Here is a 16531-nt window from a genome sequence, read left to right on the forward strand (position 1 = left end):
GGTCGATTTGTCTCTGCCTGTCCTGCTGCTCCACTTCCGATTCGCTGCCTTCACTGCTACCGAAAGCGAAGCAATCCTTCTGCTTCACGTCAACCTTCCTCCTCTCCTCTTTCTCTCTCCTTTTCTCCTCCACCATGCCACTGTTGAGCCCTATGGGTTTCACGTCCATTTCCATTTCGATCGGCGCTTGCTCCAACCCTGGCATGTCGTCTCTCCGGTCCATATCCACCCACAGGGGTCCTCCGACGGGCGGAGGCTCTAAAGGAGTGTATTGTAGCACAGGTTGCTGGAGCTGGGTGTCCACATGTGGAGGGAGGTTCTGGTGCTCTGGATGGAGGAACTGGGTTTGGTGCTGGAGATGGTGCAGAGGTTGCAGAGGGTGCTGCAGGTGCTGGGGTGGGTGTTGGAGCTGATGCTGCGGCTGCTGATGATGATGATGATGATGCTGATGGTGTTGGTGATGCTGATGATGATGATGATGATGATGTTGAAAGTGGTTGTGGTGGTACTGTTCCATGTTCTGCTTCTCCACGTTATGGACAAACTCCTTGGGCTGACTTTTGAGGAACTTCTCAAACTTCTTTGAGGCTTTTTTGTTGGTCACAAACCAGTCCTGTAAACAGAGGAAAGAGGAGTGAAAAATCTTGACAGGGTCAAGGTGCAGAAGTAGGCCTTTGATGGGACGTTTATTTGTCCGAAACCATCACAATTTGGTGCATTCAGTTATCTGATGGAAACCACACATGGTAGTTTTCACACCCAAGAGTAACTAGCATCCTATGTGTACAACATAACAAACATCCATTAGCTTAAGAAGGTGATGGGAGTTTGGGTGGTAAAACTTGATGTGTCTATTTTTACATCTATAAATTAAAACAAATTGTTTAACATGTATTGTTGGAGACAGTGAGGTCAAGTGAATACCAATCAATCACATATTTTCTGATTCTGTGCAAAATTACAAACATTCTGGGATGCAGTGATTTTGACTCTTAAAGGTCACATATTGTGCAAAATACACTTTTCAAGCTTTTCTCACTAAAATATGTGCCCCTAGCCTGTCCACAAGAATCCCCCTGTCCCCCAATGATTCAGAAAAAATAATTCCTTCGCCCTCTCTTTCTCCACTTTTCAGAAAATGTTTGCTGAAACAAGCAGTTCTCAGATTTCCCCTCATGATGTCATTTGGAGAGTTAGCCCAGCCCCCAGGTTTGGTTGGCCCTCCCCACTTAGAGGAAAGTTCTGCCCTCCTCTCAGCTGTCGGCTAAGGGGAGGATCAGGAGAGCCACATCCATTTCCTGAGAGGGGCAGAGTCAAACAGCTCATTAAGTTTAAAGCCACAGATACAGAAACAGCTCATTCTGAGCAGGGCTGAAACAGAGGTGTTTTTAGACATGCAAAAACCCAACACTGGAGTGCTTTTTCAGCAACACAGGCATTTTTGGGGACCTCTGAGACCAATATAAACTTGTCTTAAAAGGGTAAAATATGTGACCTTTAAGATTTTTGTTGCAAGAGTCCCAAGGATCCATAGACTCTATAATTCTCTGATCAAAACTGGACATTTATTTATTGAAAGAAGAGTTAAGAACCACACTGATAGCTTTTCTTCGTGGAAATTATGCTTTTGCTGTTCTCATGATTGGCTCTGGCAAAAGTTTAATTGCCCAAATGGCTCCATTGGTGGTGCACAGCAATTACAGCTGCCTCTAAGCTTGTGTTGTTATGTTTACTTAACGGGGCTGTGCAAGATGTAGCTCTGGTTGACCTGTAAGGAATGTGACTGACAGGTTCTGCCCTACCTAAACACTCTATGGGGTGTTGCCCAGACAACTGTGAAAAATATCCTGTGAAATGCACATGTGAAAAAGTCTACCTGTATAGTCAGGTTGTGGTAAAAAGTTATTTTGAACTTTGCTGTTACCTGTGAATGGACAGAGTTGATGTGGTATTTGACTCCACTTTCAGAGTTAAACTCCTTGTTGCAGATCAGACATCTGTACTTGCCAGCTTCAAAATCACCCTGAAACAAACAAACAAATAAAAGACTATCAAACCCATGCAAGTATTTCTGGAATATTCCCCACTTGCCCTTTTCGGACAGTCTTGTGTCTCCTTCAAGCTTGGGTCCTCTACAGAAGCCTGGGAGCTTAATGGTTCTGCGCAGCATTGTAGTTATTCCTAAGGTTTGGATTTTGCCAACAAGGCAAAGTTTTGAAAAATCAGTAGACCTCAAACTTTATTTCAGGAATCAAGAAGAAACGTATTTACCCTTGTGCAGAGTCCTAGATGAGCTTTTAGTCCAGACACACTCGTGTAGGTGCAGTTACATCCCTGTGGAGGACAAAAAAAGCTTTACATAGAGACCAAACGTTTATGAAAAGGCCTTGGTCAGGCCCTGCGATTTTAAAGCAAGAAGCATGTGTGGGAAAAATTATGGACTACTCAAAAAACTACCAGTAATTTAAAAGAATTCCAAACTAATACTGATATGACTGAATAAAAGAAGGTTTGTTTAATGTCAAAGTGAAAACAGAGATCTGCAAAGTTATGTTAAGCAGAAATATGTCATGTAAAATAAATGACTGCATAAATATTCACCCCCTTTAAAGACTGACCTAATTCAACAGAGGTCCAGCCAACTGGTGCTAGGAGTCTCACAATTAGTGAAATGGGGATCAGCTGAGTGCAAGTGAATGTGTCTCAGTGATTGTAGTATAAAGACACCTGTGTCTGGAATGTCCAGTCACTGGTTAAGCAGTATTTCTGGCTACCATTACACTATGAAGACAAAAGAACACTCCAAGTAACTCTGAGAAAAGATTATTGAAAAGTATAAGTCAGTGGATCAATATAAAACAAATGTCCAAGGCACTGAACATCCCCAAGAGTTCAGTTAAACCCATCATCAAGAAATGAAGGGAATATGGCACATGTGTAAATCTGCCTAGATCAGGCCGTCCTAACAAAATGAGTGTGCATGCAAGAAGGAGACTAGTGAGAGGGGCCACCAACACCTATGACTACTCTGAAGGAGTTCCAAGCTTCAGCAGCTGAGATGGAAGAGATTCTGCATACAACACCTGTTGCCAGGGTTCTTCACCAGTCAAAGCTTTATGGGAGAGAAGCAAAGAGAAAGCCACTGTTGAAGAAAACTCAGATTCAATCTGGACTGGAGTTCACCAAAAAGCATGTGGGAGACTCCATGGTCAAGTGGATGAATTAATAATAGACCAAAATGTTGCCAAAATACTGACATGAAAGGGTGAATAGTTTTGCAGTCACTTACTTTGCATTACATATTTTTATTTAACTGACATTACTTTGGGATTAAAGAGTTCATTTTAATGTTGGTGATAATATGCATTGATAATCTTGTAGTATTTTTATTTTGAAATAGGCCCCTAATGCTCTTATTCTTTGGTGTGGCTGATATAAACAAATGTTATTTAAAACCTTAACTTCTACTGATGCTACATGTGAGTCATGTTCTCTACCTGGTTGGGACAGTGGACTTTCCTCTGCAGCTTCACCTCGTTCTTCCACTTCCTTAGCACTTCTTGGCTGAAAGCGGGAAGGCCGGGGCGGGAATATTTCAACTGTGGAAGGTAGCAATAACAAGCAAAGGTCAATGAAGGCCTGACTTTTGGCATTTTAGCTATCTATATTACAACCATTTCCTGTGCCTCAATCAGTTAGCCTGTGGACATGATTATTATGATTCTTATTGTTAAATGAAGCATCACAGAATTAACAATGAGACTGTCATTTATACAGCAAACTTGAAAATAGAAGCTGAGTCTTTATATGCCTTTTTGTCATCTGGCACCAGGTCGGACTGAAACTTCCTCTTGGGCCAGTCTTTCGGCAGCTCGTTGTTGGCGATCTCAGCCAGATGGAAGTTTGCCACCTGAGCCGATGCCCGCTGTACTCTGCCGCTTGCCGTCCTCTCTGGGTTGGACTCACTCTTGGCCTTCAGGGCATCATCATCCTCGGTCTTCAGGGGCGTCTGGGTGGAAGAGCAACTTTATTATGTCCTGATTTATTCCAACATAATGATATTATCCAGTACAACCAAGTCAAGCTGAATCTCAGATTTAAAAGTGTTTCTTTGGTCATCAGACATGAAATAAAAATGTAAGACTCACAGGAGCGTGCTCTGATTTCAGGTGATACTCCAGACCAGCCTTTGATCTGTAGGTTTTTCCACAGTGTGAACAGTTCAGCAGCATTTTCTCCAGCTCAGACTCCTCCTTCCCACACTTCTTCATATGGTAAACATAGCCCATGATGCTGGTGAACGCAGCATTACAGCCCTGGGAAATAAATGGAGAAGATAACACTTTACCACAGAGAGAAAATTATATATTTTTTACATTTCATTTAGTCTTAAGTTCATGAATGATTCTGATCTACCTCTTTAGAGCATTTTAATTTGCCCAGTCTCTTCAGGATTTTACGCAGTTTGTCTTTGATGGCACGATCATCCAGGTCCTTTCCATCATCAGCTGAGGGCTGAAAACAGATAAAGATGGGGCGCAGATGGTTTAGTAGTTAGGTTGTACCCCATGTGCAGAAGCCAGTCTTCCACACAGGCAGCACAGGTTCAAGTCTGACCTGTGGTTCCTTCCCCACTCTTTGCCCCTATTTCCTACACTATTGTCAGCCCTGAATTCTTTGATTAAAGGTGAAAAGCCAAAAACCAAAGTAATCTCTAAAAAACAGAACAGTCTGAATCTAACCCCATGTATGACTTAATTTCTACCCCCCCCCCCCCCCCCAAAAACAACAACAACAACAACAACAACAACAACAAACAAAGTAGATTTAGCAGAGAAATACCTCCATTTATAAGGAAAATTTGTTTGGTACGGTGGAAATAAATGCATTGAGGTGGAATAGTTTGGGAAAGTGAAGATAATATCCCATATCTGACTAACACAATGTTCCATTTACACTTACAAGAACATTAATATTCTTACCAGATGGCTGTGGTCAGCCAAGATGTGATACTTCATCCCCGTAGAAGACTTGAGCTGTTTCCCACAGTGTTGACAGGTGAACGGTTGCTGCACACAACAGATTAAACATTCTATCATACAGTAAGTGACATCTTAATTCAATCCTAAAAAATGTATTTGTCCCCATAGGGGCAATTCAAGGAATTAAGGGCAGCAGAATTATAGAATTCAATTGCAGATTTATATAAAAAATATATAGAAAGAAAAAATAAGTTTTAAAACATTAAAATGCCATAAACAGACAATTTTAAATGCAGGTCTCAGATATTGACAGGAATGGCAGTTGGACATAAGAGCCGACTGGAAAAATGTCAGTAAAATACTGAAAGCCAAGAATGGTTGTAGTGCAAAGACAAAACTATTTCAACTGGTAATAAATATATAAACAGAAAAATGTGAAATGATCCAATACTGAGTGTACAAAGTGGTTGGAATGCACTACAACCAGAGGAAAAAACAAAAATTTACAAAAATTAACAGAGGACTATGCAATGGATGGGGTAAAGAAATGAAAGAAGGATAGTACTGTAAAAAAAAGGGGTAAAGTTACAGCAGTGACTTTAGAATGGTTATCAGAGAAACTCCGTAACTGTTGATTGGTCATCAGAGTGACTCTGTGACTGCTGATTGGTCATCAGAGTGACTCTGTGACTGCTGATTGGTCATCAGAGTGAATCTGTTACTGTTGATTGGTCATCAGATTGAATCTGTTACTGTTGATTGGTCATCAGAGAGACTCTGTGACTGTTTTGTTTTTTAAGATTTATTTTTGGCCTTTATTGGATAGAGTCGGAAACAGGGAAGAGAGCGGAGAGAGACATGCAGGAAATAGCACCACGGGCCAGATTCGAACCCGGGTTGCCTGCGTATATGGCGTGCGCCTCAACCACTCAACTACCGGCGTGTCGACTCTATGACTATTGATTGGTCATCAGAATGACTTGTGACTGTTAAGTGGTCATCAGAGTGACTCTGTTACAGTTGACTGGTCCTCAGAGTAACTCTGTGACTGTTGATTGGTCAACAGAGTGAATCTGTTAGTGTTGATTTGTCATCAGAGTAACTTTGTGACTGTTTAGTGGTCCATATGAAATTGTCTTATACTGAATCAAAAAGGGGTATTGGGGTATAAAGTGTTAAATATAATGGAACATCTTCGACATACTTTATGGTAATAAGATTTTTCCTCTTTAACAGTCCAGTCTGACATGGGTTAGTTATAACTAGTGCTACAGAATTAATCTAATCACAATTACGATAGTCATCTCGGCAATTACATATTTACACGAAAGGCTGCAATTAACCAAGCGAGTAGACTCATTATCCCAGTTATAGATTATATTATAACCTCAACTGTAAATTGCTATATTGCTGAATACATTTGCAATTGCACATTTTTATGAAATTCTGCAGCACTAGTAATCCACAATGCTTAACCTCGTGCATATTTAAATTTTTTTATTAATATAAATATTTTTGTGCAGTGTCAGACCAAAACATGGCCATGCCCTGTAAAAGTATTTTAATCACTACTTCTGTTTTTTTCTTTTTTTTTTGTTATATTTTAATGTGCAAACAATGAGTACTCACCAGTCTGCAGTTCTCCATGTGCTTCTTCAACCCCTCCACTGTCTTCCTGCTCACGCTTTTACATTTTGGACAGGTGACTCGACCTTTGGCCACAATCTGGAGCTGCCAACGCTCCTCTTGACTACCTGGGGTTCATCAACACATCAAAATGTTATTTTATATTAAACATAAATGTGAAAGAAGATGGAGCAATTTATTAATCAGCATACTGTATGTTTGTGCTCAACTGCTTTACAAATTTATTGGGACACTTTTTAGAATTTGACAAAAAGCAAAAATTTCACCCCCTTTTGCATTCTATGAAAATTCTTAATCCATTTACATAAATGTCAATGTCCAAGACCGTGGGTTTAGCTAGCAAAAGGTCAACATGTTCATCTACTCAGATAGAACCAGGAGTGGTCAGCTGATAGCCTGTCTCACCTGGAGGGTAGGTAGGAGGCTCCTTCTTGGTGGAAATGATGATGGGGGGCTTCTGGTCCTCGATGGGTTGGGCTGTCGAGGCTTCTCCAACACTGGCTGCATCTGAACCTGAAACGTTCACATTAAGACTAGATTTTATTTAAACCATGACATATTCGAACAGCCTGGATTGCCTTTCCTCTAATTTTAACATCCAAACATAAATGTAATGATGTCAGAAATGTTAGAGAAATTAAAAAATGTGTTGTACAAGACAGAAAATAAAAATATGGTGTTGTCTCTCTTGTATTTATCATGCAAATTATCAAACCCGAGGAAAATGACTGTGCTAAAAAAGAAAAAAAAAAGCCTGTTTGATGATGGATGACAAAATGTGCTAATAATTTCAGTGATATCCTGCAGAAGGAAAGTTTTGTTTCCTTGTTGATTGGTCTGCAGAGAATGCTGCCAAAAATGTTTCAACTGCCCTTTATTTCATGAAACGTCATTACTGTTCGTAGGTTATTATATAGTTAGTTCAGTTAGTTGTTTCCATTACTCAAGCAAAGTAAAAAGTCTCCAGTCTAAACCGAACAATAATACTGCCAATGTTAAATCTGAAACAGACAAGTCTCTATCTACGTTTTTTTTTTTTTGTTTGTTTGTTTTTTGTTTTTTTTGCTTCTAGATAGATACTTTAATAATCCAGTGGGAAATTAAGCAGTTTCTGACTCACACTCAACCTGCTCAATATCAGACTAAAAGGTGACTTACATGAGTTTCTGCCCTCTGGTGGAGTTGAGAAGTTATTAGCAGGCTGGCTTCTGTCCATCTCACCTCTGTGGACTTTCTTCATGTTCAAATCTGGGAAGAAAAGTAAGTATCATATCAAAAAATACCTAAACATTTTAGAAACAGTAAGAGATCAGCTGGCCGTGTATTGTTTTCATTGAATGAAAAAGAGCAGTGCAAAATCACTTCCTGTTTTCCACTGTGGCCATTTGGGTGAAAAAGCCAAAAGACTGTTTAGCAGTAGATTAGAAAACAACGCAATTAAAAGCTATTACATTGTGTTTTGTGCCTTGAACTAGTGGTTCCCAACCTGTGGAAAGTTGTAAATACACATGGACCAAAATTTTGAATTTTTGAGATAGTGGAGTGGAAAAGTCAAACACCCAAACACTGTTTAAATTAAATTTTGGACTTAACATTGTTATAAATTTATGATTTTAAAAACTTTTTGAGTTTTTAGTGTCAACATTTTTGGCTTTTTAACTCAGAAATTTTACATTTTTTCTTGTAAATTTCTAACTTTTTAAACTCTGAAATTCTTAGACTGTTTTCTTGTAAATATATAAAACTTTATCATCTAAAAAAATATGTGTTTCCCCTCAGAATGTAGACTTATTTGCTAAAAAATTGATGGATTCTCTTAATTTTTTTTTAAATCTTTTTGGTTTGCCCTACACTGTCATAAATGTTTCTAATCATTATTTAAATATATATATATATTACATGCACATCTAATTTTGACAACATCAGAGCACACAAGCATGCGATCAACCAGTACTTCAAATACAGTCCTCTATCTGTCATTGGGAAAGAACCAGGCCTGATCATCAGTCTATCTCAGACCTGGCACACAAAGACAAAGGAACACATAGTACATACTCACACTCACACCTACGGGCAATTTAGAGTCATCTATTAATCTAACAAGCATGTGATAAGAGAGAAGACCCAGTCTGACAGGGATTCAAACCAGGAACCCTTTTGACATGAGGCGACAGAGCTACCCACTGCACCACCATACAGCTAAACTTAAAATTTGTCTTAAAAATCTCTTACCACTATTTTAAGATGTAATACACAAAAAGAGGCTGATGAAACCTTGCTCCATTTTCGGTTTAAACATTTGTCCACGTCAACATGAATTATTAATAAAATTTTGGATGATGTGACGTAAACTCACCTGGTCTCCAGACGTGTCCTCTGTCCCTGCTCCACTCTGCATCCTGGTTTTGGCCTGTTCCCCATGCCTGGTCTGGGCCTGACGAGATCTGCTCTCTCCCTGGATCCCTGCCTGCGTTCCAGGTCTCATCCTGGCCTCTGTCTCTGCCGGCTGCCCAGCCCTGCTCTGGTCCTCTGTCCCTGCCCGTCATCCACCCCTGGTCTGGTCCAGAGTGGGCCCTGTCCCCGTCTGGGATCCATGGCTGGTCCTCGCCAGAGTGTCCCGCTGTTTCTCTGCCTGAGCTCCACACCTGGTCCTGACCTCGGTCTCTTCCCGGGGACCAGGCGTCGGGGCCTCGGTCCCTGCTGGAGTTCCAGCTCTGGTCCTGAGATTGGGGCTGATCCCTGCCTTGGGGCCACATGTCCTTTGACACCGCTCTAGGAGGGAGCCTGGCAGTGGACGGAGCCATGGACCCTGTGTCCGCCCCGTTAGACAGACCACCTGATGACATCACAGAGCAGCTGGTGGTGGGGTAATTCACTGTTTCCATGGAAACACTCCGGAGTTCCTCATACCTGTAAGGGACAAAAAGTTCTACACTTATTCCTTCAACCATCTAACTGGAAAACACTTCACTCAATGATTTAACAAAAAGCTTGGACAATGGACATTAAACTCAATTTACAGTGCCTATGAAAAGTATTTCCTTAAAGGGTTTTACCCTTTTCTTGGTTTTAGAAATCAATCTTGGTCAAGATGATTTGGCTTTTCTGACCAAAAATACTCTTCAATGTCAAAGTGAAAACAGATTTCTACAAAGTAATGCCAGTCAAGCAGAAAAATGTCATGTAAAATAAGAGACTGCATAAAAAATAAAAGACATTTTGTCTAAAGACCAAGACTAAAATCAAAAAAATAGCTGCCAAAATTAACACTGTTAACAAGTGGTAAGAATACATTTTTTTTTCTCTGATTCTTACTATACTTAAAAAGCTGACCAAAGTAGAAACTCTGAAAGTTTTTGTTACCTTTATTACCAGATAAAATTATTCATCAAACAGTAGTGCAGGTTTAATCACTAGCAATTATTTTAAATATTAAATGCCAGGAAGAGTCTGTCATGCTGTTGGTCATACAAATGCAGTATGCTCTAAATCAACAGGTGAGTCAGTCTCTTTACCTTTTTCTGCCGTAGGTTCTTTTCATCTTTACAGCATCTTGATCTTCTGACTCTTCATCCTCAAAGATTAAAAAATTAAAGAAGAGGACTGTGTATTACTGATCTTAACAGTGCATAAGAAAATAAGTAATTATTAGAGTATTAGCTGGGACTTTTAGGAGGATTCTGGTTGGTAAAACAACAAGGATATGGTATATTTTCTTTAAATAAACCATCTCTAAAATTAAATAAAGCATTCAAATCTCTGTACACCCTTTACCTATCATAGTCTATGCTCACCTTAGGATATCCAGATGGACTTAATTCACAGCTCCTTTCTGGCATTCGCTGAACAACTGTTCAAAGAAGAGTTGATTTTTTAAAAGTTTTTGTAGTGCTAAAGTATCTCAAAATGACAGCGGCACCTTACTTCTATCTACATATAACTTCCTCACCTGGACATGGCACTCCACTTTTAGGTTGTGATTGGGCAGATCTTCTTTTTCGTGGCACATACAAAGGTGACATATCCCCTCCAGTGTGGGCAGGGTCCATAACACGAGAGCCGACACTCTGGAGAAATCACCGCTAAAAGACACAGAGCACCACATCATAACTTAAAGGAACACGCACTGTTGTAGTTTCCACTTGTACCAACAATTCTCTGCTTTTTTCACAAACATCGATCGTCTGCAAATACTGTGGCATAAACTGATGTCAATAGCAGATGTCTATCTGTTGTGTCTAATCAGTGTAGAACTGAATCAAATAAAATATTTTTACCAGGTAGAAGAAGTCAACTGTTGGACAAACTGATCTGTTTTTATGGTTAGATATGAGAGAAATCTGGTGACCCTAGATCTAAATCTGGTGACCCTGCACACAACGCGAGTGAGTATAAGCAATAAAATCCACTTTCAAAGATTCCCACCATAGTATCCTAACAGGCTGTTCAGCCTATTCCTATTTTCCCCTGAAGCTCTTGTCTACATGGACAAGGAACAAGGAAAGAGGGAGATGACATGGCATCAGGGTTGTCAGGCAGGGAGATTTTCTTTAACTTTCCTCACTCATCAGATTTGGTTTGCTTGTTTAACAAGGTGAAGAGTGGTGCATTAATAACATCCATTTTTGTGATTGAAATGTTGTGCTTCAACTTTTATCAGAGGCAATAGTATCTGGCTTACAGCTTAGATACTGGCCTATAGAGGCTGTACATATTGACCTATATTTGCATATACTGACTTAAAACATCAGCCTGTAAAAGCTGCCAACAAAGGCTTTAAAATGTCTACAAGCATGGGTCTGTATTTGCTATTGACATCAACCTATATCAGCAATAACAATTGGCCCAATTGTTAAAAAACGTGCACTTAAGTGCCCTCTTGGGAGGCAAAACATGCGCTAAAGTACCCTCTTGGGAGGCAAAACGTGCACTAAAGTGCCCTCTTGGGAGGCAAAACGCATGCTAAAGTGCCCTCTTTGGAGGCAAAACACACGCTAAAGTGCCCTCTTGAGAGGCAAAACACGCGCTAAAGTGCCCTCTTGGGGAAGCAAAGCATGCGCTAAAGTGTCCCCTCGAGAGCCAGAACACGTGCTAAAGTGCCCTCTTGAGAGGCAAAACACGCGCTAAAGTGCCCTCTTGGGAGGCAAAACACATGCTAAAGTGCCCTATGGGGAAGCAAAACACGGACTAAAGTGCCCTCTTGGAAGGCAAAATGCGCTAAAGTGCCCTCTTCGGACGCAAAACACGCGCTAAAGTGCTCCCTTGGGAGGCAAAATTTGTGCTAAAGTTTCCCTTTGGGAGGCAAATGCGCGCTAAGGTGTCCTCTTGGGAGGCAAAACATGTGCTAAAGTACCCTCTTGGGAGGCAAAACATGCACTAAAGTGCCTTCTTGGGAGGCAAAACGCATGCTAAAGTGCCCTTTTTTGGAGGCAAAACACACGCTAAAGTGCCCTCTTGGGAAGCAAAACACACTAAAGTGCCCTCTTGAGAGGCAAAACAAGCATTAAAGTGCCCTCTTGAGAGGCAAAACACGCGCTAAAGTGCCCTCTTGGGGAAGCAAAGCACGCGCTAAAGTGCCCTCTTGGAGGCAAAACACATGCTAAAGTGCCTTCTTGGGAAGCAAAACACGTGCTTAAGTGTCCTCTTGGGAGGCAAAACACGCACCAAAGTGCCCTCTTGGAAGGCAAAATGCGCTAAAGTGCCCTCTTGGGAGGCAAAATGCGCTAAAGTGCCCTCTTGGGAGGCAAAATGCGCTAAAGTGCCCTCTTGGGAGGCAAAACACGTGCTTAAGTGTCCTCTTGGGAGGCAAAACACGCACTAAAGTGCCCTCTTGGAAGGCAAAATGCACTAAAGTGCCCTCTTGGAAGGCAAAATGCGCTAAAGTGCCCTCTTGGGAGGCAAAACACGCGCTAAAGTGCTCCCTTGGGAGGCAAAATTTGTGCTAAAGTTTCCCTTTGGGAGGCAAACGCGCGCTAAGGTGTCCTCTTGAGAGGCAAAACACGTGCTAAAGTGCCCTCTCGGGAGCCAAAACACACGTTAAAGTGCCCTCTTGGGAGCCAAAACACACATTGAAGTGCCCTCAAGAGCCAGAACACATGCTAAAGTGCCCTCCTGGTTGGCAAAACACACTAAACTGCCCTCTTGGGTGAAGAAAACACTAAACTCCAAAAGACCATTAGGACCAAGAAATACTATGAAACATTACTGTTGCAATGACTTTTATGTTGGGCCCTTTTTTGATCTATATTGAGCCAGAACTATATCTCAAAGAACCAGTTTGGATTATCTGGTGCTAATATGGTGGTAAAATGCACTAGAATACAGGAAATGGCATCTACTTAATAGAAAATGTTTTGGGGGAAGACCCCCAGACCCCCTAGGGATTTATTTATTTATTTCTACGTGTTCTTCACAGTCCAACGTTGAATCTACACAGTTCTTGTGGATGCTAATCCTAACTACAAACTAACTTGAGTAGTCTGTCTAGTTAGTCTGTTTTAAGGCTATATAATTTGCCATTTGTGTAACATATAAACATGTCTAAAGTGCCCTTGAAAACACGCAAAACTTAGTGCCCTCTTCAGTGGCAAGAACGCACTGTACATGCCCTTTTTTTTCTTTTTGCCCCTGCCCTTGAAAAAGTCTGTGCACGCCACTGGCTGTTAACATCTGTCTATGAGTTGAAAACATCGGCCTTGATCAGCTGAAAACATCAGCCTATGTTTGTGCAAGCATCAGCCTCTATGGGCAGTAAACATCGGTCTATATCAGCTGTAAACATTCACCTATATTGGTCGTAAACATCAGCCTTTATAGGTAGTAAACATCAGTCAACATCAGCTGTTAACATCAGTCCATATGAGTTGAAAACATTGGCCTTGATCAGCTGAAAACATCAGCCTTTATAGGTAGTAAACATCAGTCAACATCAGCTGTTAACATCAGTCCATATGAGTTGAAAACATTGGCCTTGATCAGCGGAAAACATCAGCCCTATATTGGTTGTAAATATCAGCCTGTATCTGCTGTTAACATCGGCCTAAATCAGTTGTAAACATCAGACTTTATCATCTAGCTATATACATTGGACTTTAATGCCTGTAAATGTATGCCTATATTGGTAGATACTGGCTGCAAACATCTGCCTTTACCGGCTATAAACATTGGTAAATATCCTCTAACGCTGACCAATATAAGTTACAAACATTGGCCTTTATTGACTGTAAACATCGGTTTATATCAGTTGTAAACATTGGCCTACATCAGCTGTAAACATCAGTCTTTATCAACTGTAAATATCAGCCTTTTTATGTTGTAAACATCGGCCTTTATAGGCAGTAAACATCAGTTAACATCAACCTATTCTGATTCAAAAACTGTCCTTTATTATTATAAACATTAGCCTATGTATCAGCTGTTAGCATCGACTTTTATCTGCAATAAACATTGGTCAACATCAAGTGTAAACATCTGTCTTTATCAGCTGTAATTATCAGCTTGTATTGATTGTAAATATTGGTCCTTGTTGGCTTAATTAACATCCATATTTATGAATTCATGAATAAGTCTGTGGAGTTTTAAGCAGGGCCAACAGGTGTACTTCAGCTCAAGTCTTCTTCTTTGTTCATCCTCATTCCCAAAACTCTAAACAAATTCATTTGTAAATACTGGCATATCAGGCAGAATTAAATAAATAGATAAAAAATCCAGTTTCTGGCATCCCTAAATGTTGGTCTATATCATCCAGCCATTAGGGGGACAGATAATTAAATATTTAATTGATGCTGTGTGGAAAGCGAGGGTGCAAAATCTATAATGCTTTTTTCTGTCCAGTATAAAAACAATGTCATGCAAATACTTCAGTAATTAGGAGTTTCTATTACTTAAAATTACCTGCATACATGTGCTTTTAAAATGAAGTTTCATTTTTCCCAAAATGAAAGATGAAAATACTTTTTCTCATTGTCACAAAACTATTTATCTGTAGCAATAAAACAGTCTCAAACATGTATAATTCCACAGATTATCCCTTTAAAAGCAGCTATTGACATTAATGCATGCACAATATTTTTCCTGCAACCGTGAAGTGAACTCTCAGGGTTTCCTGCAGCTCTGTTCTGTTTACAGTCTTGTCTTTCCATCATGCTTCACATGTGATCCCTGTTTGTGGATGTGCCCCTCTTTCATCACGTTTATGGCCAATGGATGCTGCTTTAATGGTTGAAAACTGAAAGGAGGTGTCAAAAGGAGAGTGTAAATGCCCAGTACATCAAATACAGTCAGGGGGGATGATGTTTTCTTTTTTCTTGGTCCAGTGGACCCTTAAAACCAGCCATTCCAGGACTGAGGCAGCAAGACTTCAAACCACCATCATTATTGTCCGTGTGGATCAAAATTAAGATTTCTCTTTAAGACGACGGTCAAGAAGAAGACAGACGTCCAAAAACTGCGGCTAGAGCAAAACTAGAGCTAGCTAAGGAGGCGGACGTAGCATTACCTGACCTGTCCACCTTTCATTGTTTCTTAACGGAGGAAGGAATGAGAGAGAGAGAGAGAGAGAGAGAGCCTACCGTCCTACAGCTCACTCCCTCTGCAAGGACGGATAGCCTCCATGTCTTCGAGCCTGGCCTCCTCTGTCGCCTTTCCCCCGGCAGTGGAGCCACCAGGAAAGCTAACATCAAGGAAGGCCCGGTCCTGGGGGTTAAAAAGACTCTGAGACAAACCCTAAGCTTTGGCAGCATCTAAATATGAGCCAATAGGCACGTACGCCGGCATAATTCAGCACACTGTATTTGTATCTTCTTCAGCGGAACGCCCTCCTGCTGGAGAGAACAAATAAGACCGCATCTGCTGAGGCGTTCAGGGACTGTCGGACCTAACGGGATTTTAAAATGTACTTAGTGAAATTAGCAAATTCTGTACAACAAACGTTTAAAGAAAGAATATACCTCTCGAAACCACGTTGAAACGTGCATCCTCGCAGATAAAACTGTGTAAATCAGTTCAGTTTCCCAAAACTTGCAAGTAAACTTTACTTTGTTTACCTACAGATAAGGATGGAATTATCAGCCCCCATGGGTGTGGGTGAGGAGGTGGCTTATGGTGATAAAGCCCCAACTCTATCAGGTTGGTGAAAAGTATGTTGCTCATAAATGTTATGATAGACAAATACAACACAAATTGATTGCTGATCATAGGATAACATAGAAAATAATTCTTAAAATCCATGTAAAGTGAAATCCAAACTTTGTGTTCTAACCAGAGGTGGAAAAAGTAAACAACTATTATACTCAAGTAAGAGCAGTTACTCTGGTTAAAATTTACTTCAGTAAAAGTAAAAGTACTGGTCTATAGATCTAATCAAATAAACATAAAAAGTATTTCATTTAAAGATTAAGTACTGAGTAGCCACTGCAGAGTTGTTGAGTGAAATGTCATTGTTCCTCATGGCAATAACCATAAGAGACCAGATCTCCAACCAGGTTGTTCAGGTAAAGTCACACCTCTATAATTAAAGTTATACGGAGTTATTGGCCCACATGCCTCAAAGATAAACTGCATATTTGAAAGTGTGTGATATTTTACAATATTACAGATCTTTAATAACTCCAGAGAATCGATGGCAAAGTGTGTGTCCTCTGGTAAGAACAAAGCAGAGAGTCAGCCGGCCACTCATTGGATAACTTCATGCATGGTGTAAATGTATCTCACATAAGATAAACAACAAACAACGAGGAACATCCTAACACATGCCCAAGGGCATGATGGGAAACTTAGCCGCTCATCCCTGAAGATTTGAAATCACAGTGGGCCGAGCTTAGATCAATAGACTCTTTAAAATCTGAAAGGATTGTGTTACTCGTGAGTGGGCGTGGCTTCGGCTCATTCAACTGACACGCCCA

The 16531-nt window shown here is 40.6% G+C and overlaps 1 protein-coding gene across 1 annotated transcript in view; it reads right to left on the minus strand.

Moving 5' to 3' along the window:
• Positions 1-15451, minus strand: part of znf512 (zinc finger protein 512) — a 22296-nt gene extending 6845 nt beyond the window's left edge. Inside the window, exons 1-16 of the mRNA XM_041805563.1 lie at positions 15200-15451; positions 10579-10711; positions 10424-10479; positions 10145-10203; positions 8986-9539; positions 7788-7877; positions 7035-7142; positions 6612-6736; positions 4983-5069; positions 4417-4515; positions 4149-4316; positions 3812-4009; positions 3498-3599; positions 2272-2334; positions 1925-2023; positions 1-613 (exon numbers count right to left, since the gene is read on the minus strand). The exon at positions 1-613 is cut by the window's left edge and continues 6845 nt beyond it. Coding sequence (XP_041661497.1) covers positions 1-613; positions 1925-2023; positions 2272-2334; positions 3498-3599; positions 3812-4009; positions 4149-4316; positions 4417-4515; positions 4983-5069; positions 6612-6736; positions 7035-7142; positions 7788-7877; positions 8986-9539; positions 10145-10203; positions 10424-10479; positions 10579-10678 — 2521 coding nt within the window. The 5' untranslated portion in view covers positions 10679-10711; positions 15200-15451. The remainder of the gene's footprint in view (positions 614-1924; positions 2024-2271; positions 2335-3497; positions 3600-3811; positions 4010-4148; positions 4317-4416; positions 4516-4982; positions 5070-6611; positions 6737-7034; positions 7143-7787; positions 7878-8985; positions 9540-10144; positions 10204-10423; positions 10480-10578; positions 10712-15199) is intronic.
• Positions 15452-16531: the final 1080 nt, after the last annotated feature.

Source organism: Cheilinus undulatus, linkage group 14 (genome assembly GCF_018320785.1).
Source record: "Cheilinus undulatus linkage group 14, ASM1832078v1, whole genome shotgun sequence".
In the NCBI taxonomy this organism is placed as follows: domain Eukaryota; kingdom Metazoa; phylum Chordata; class Actinopteri; order Labriformes; family Labridae; genus Cheilinus; species Cheilinus undulatus.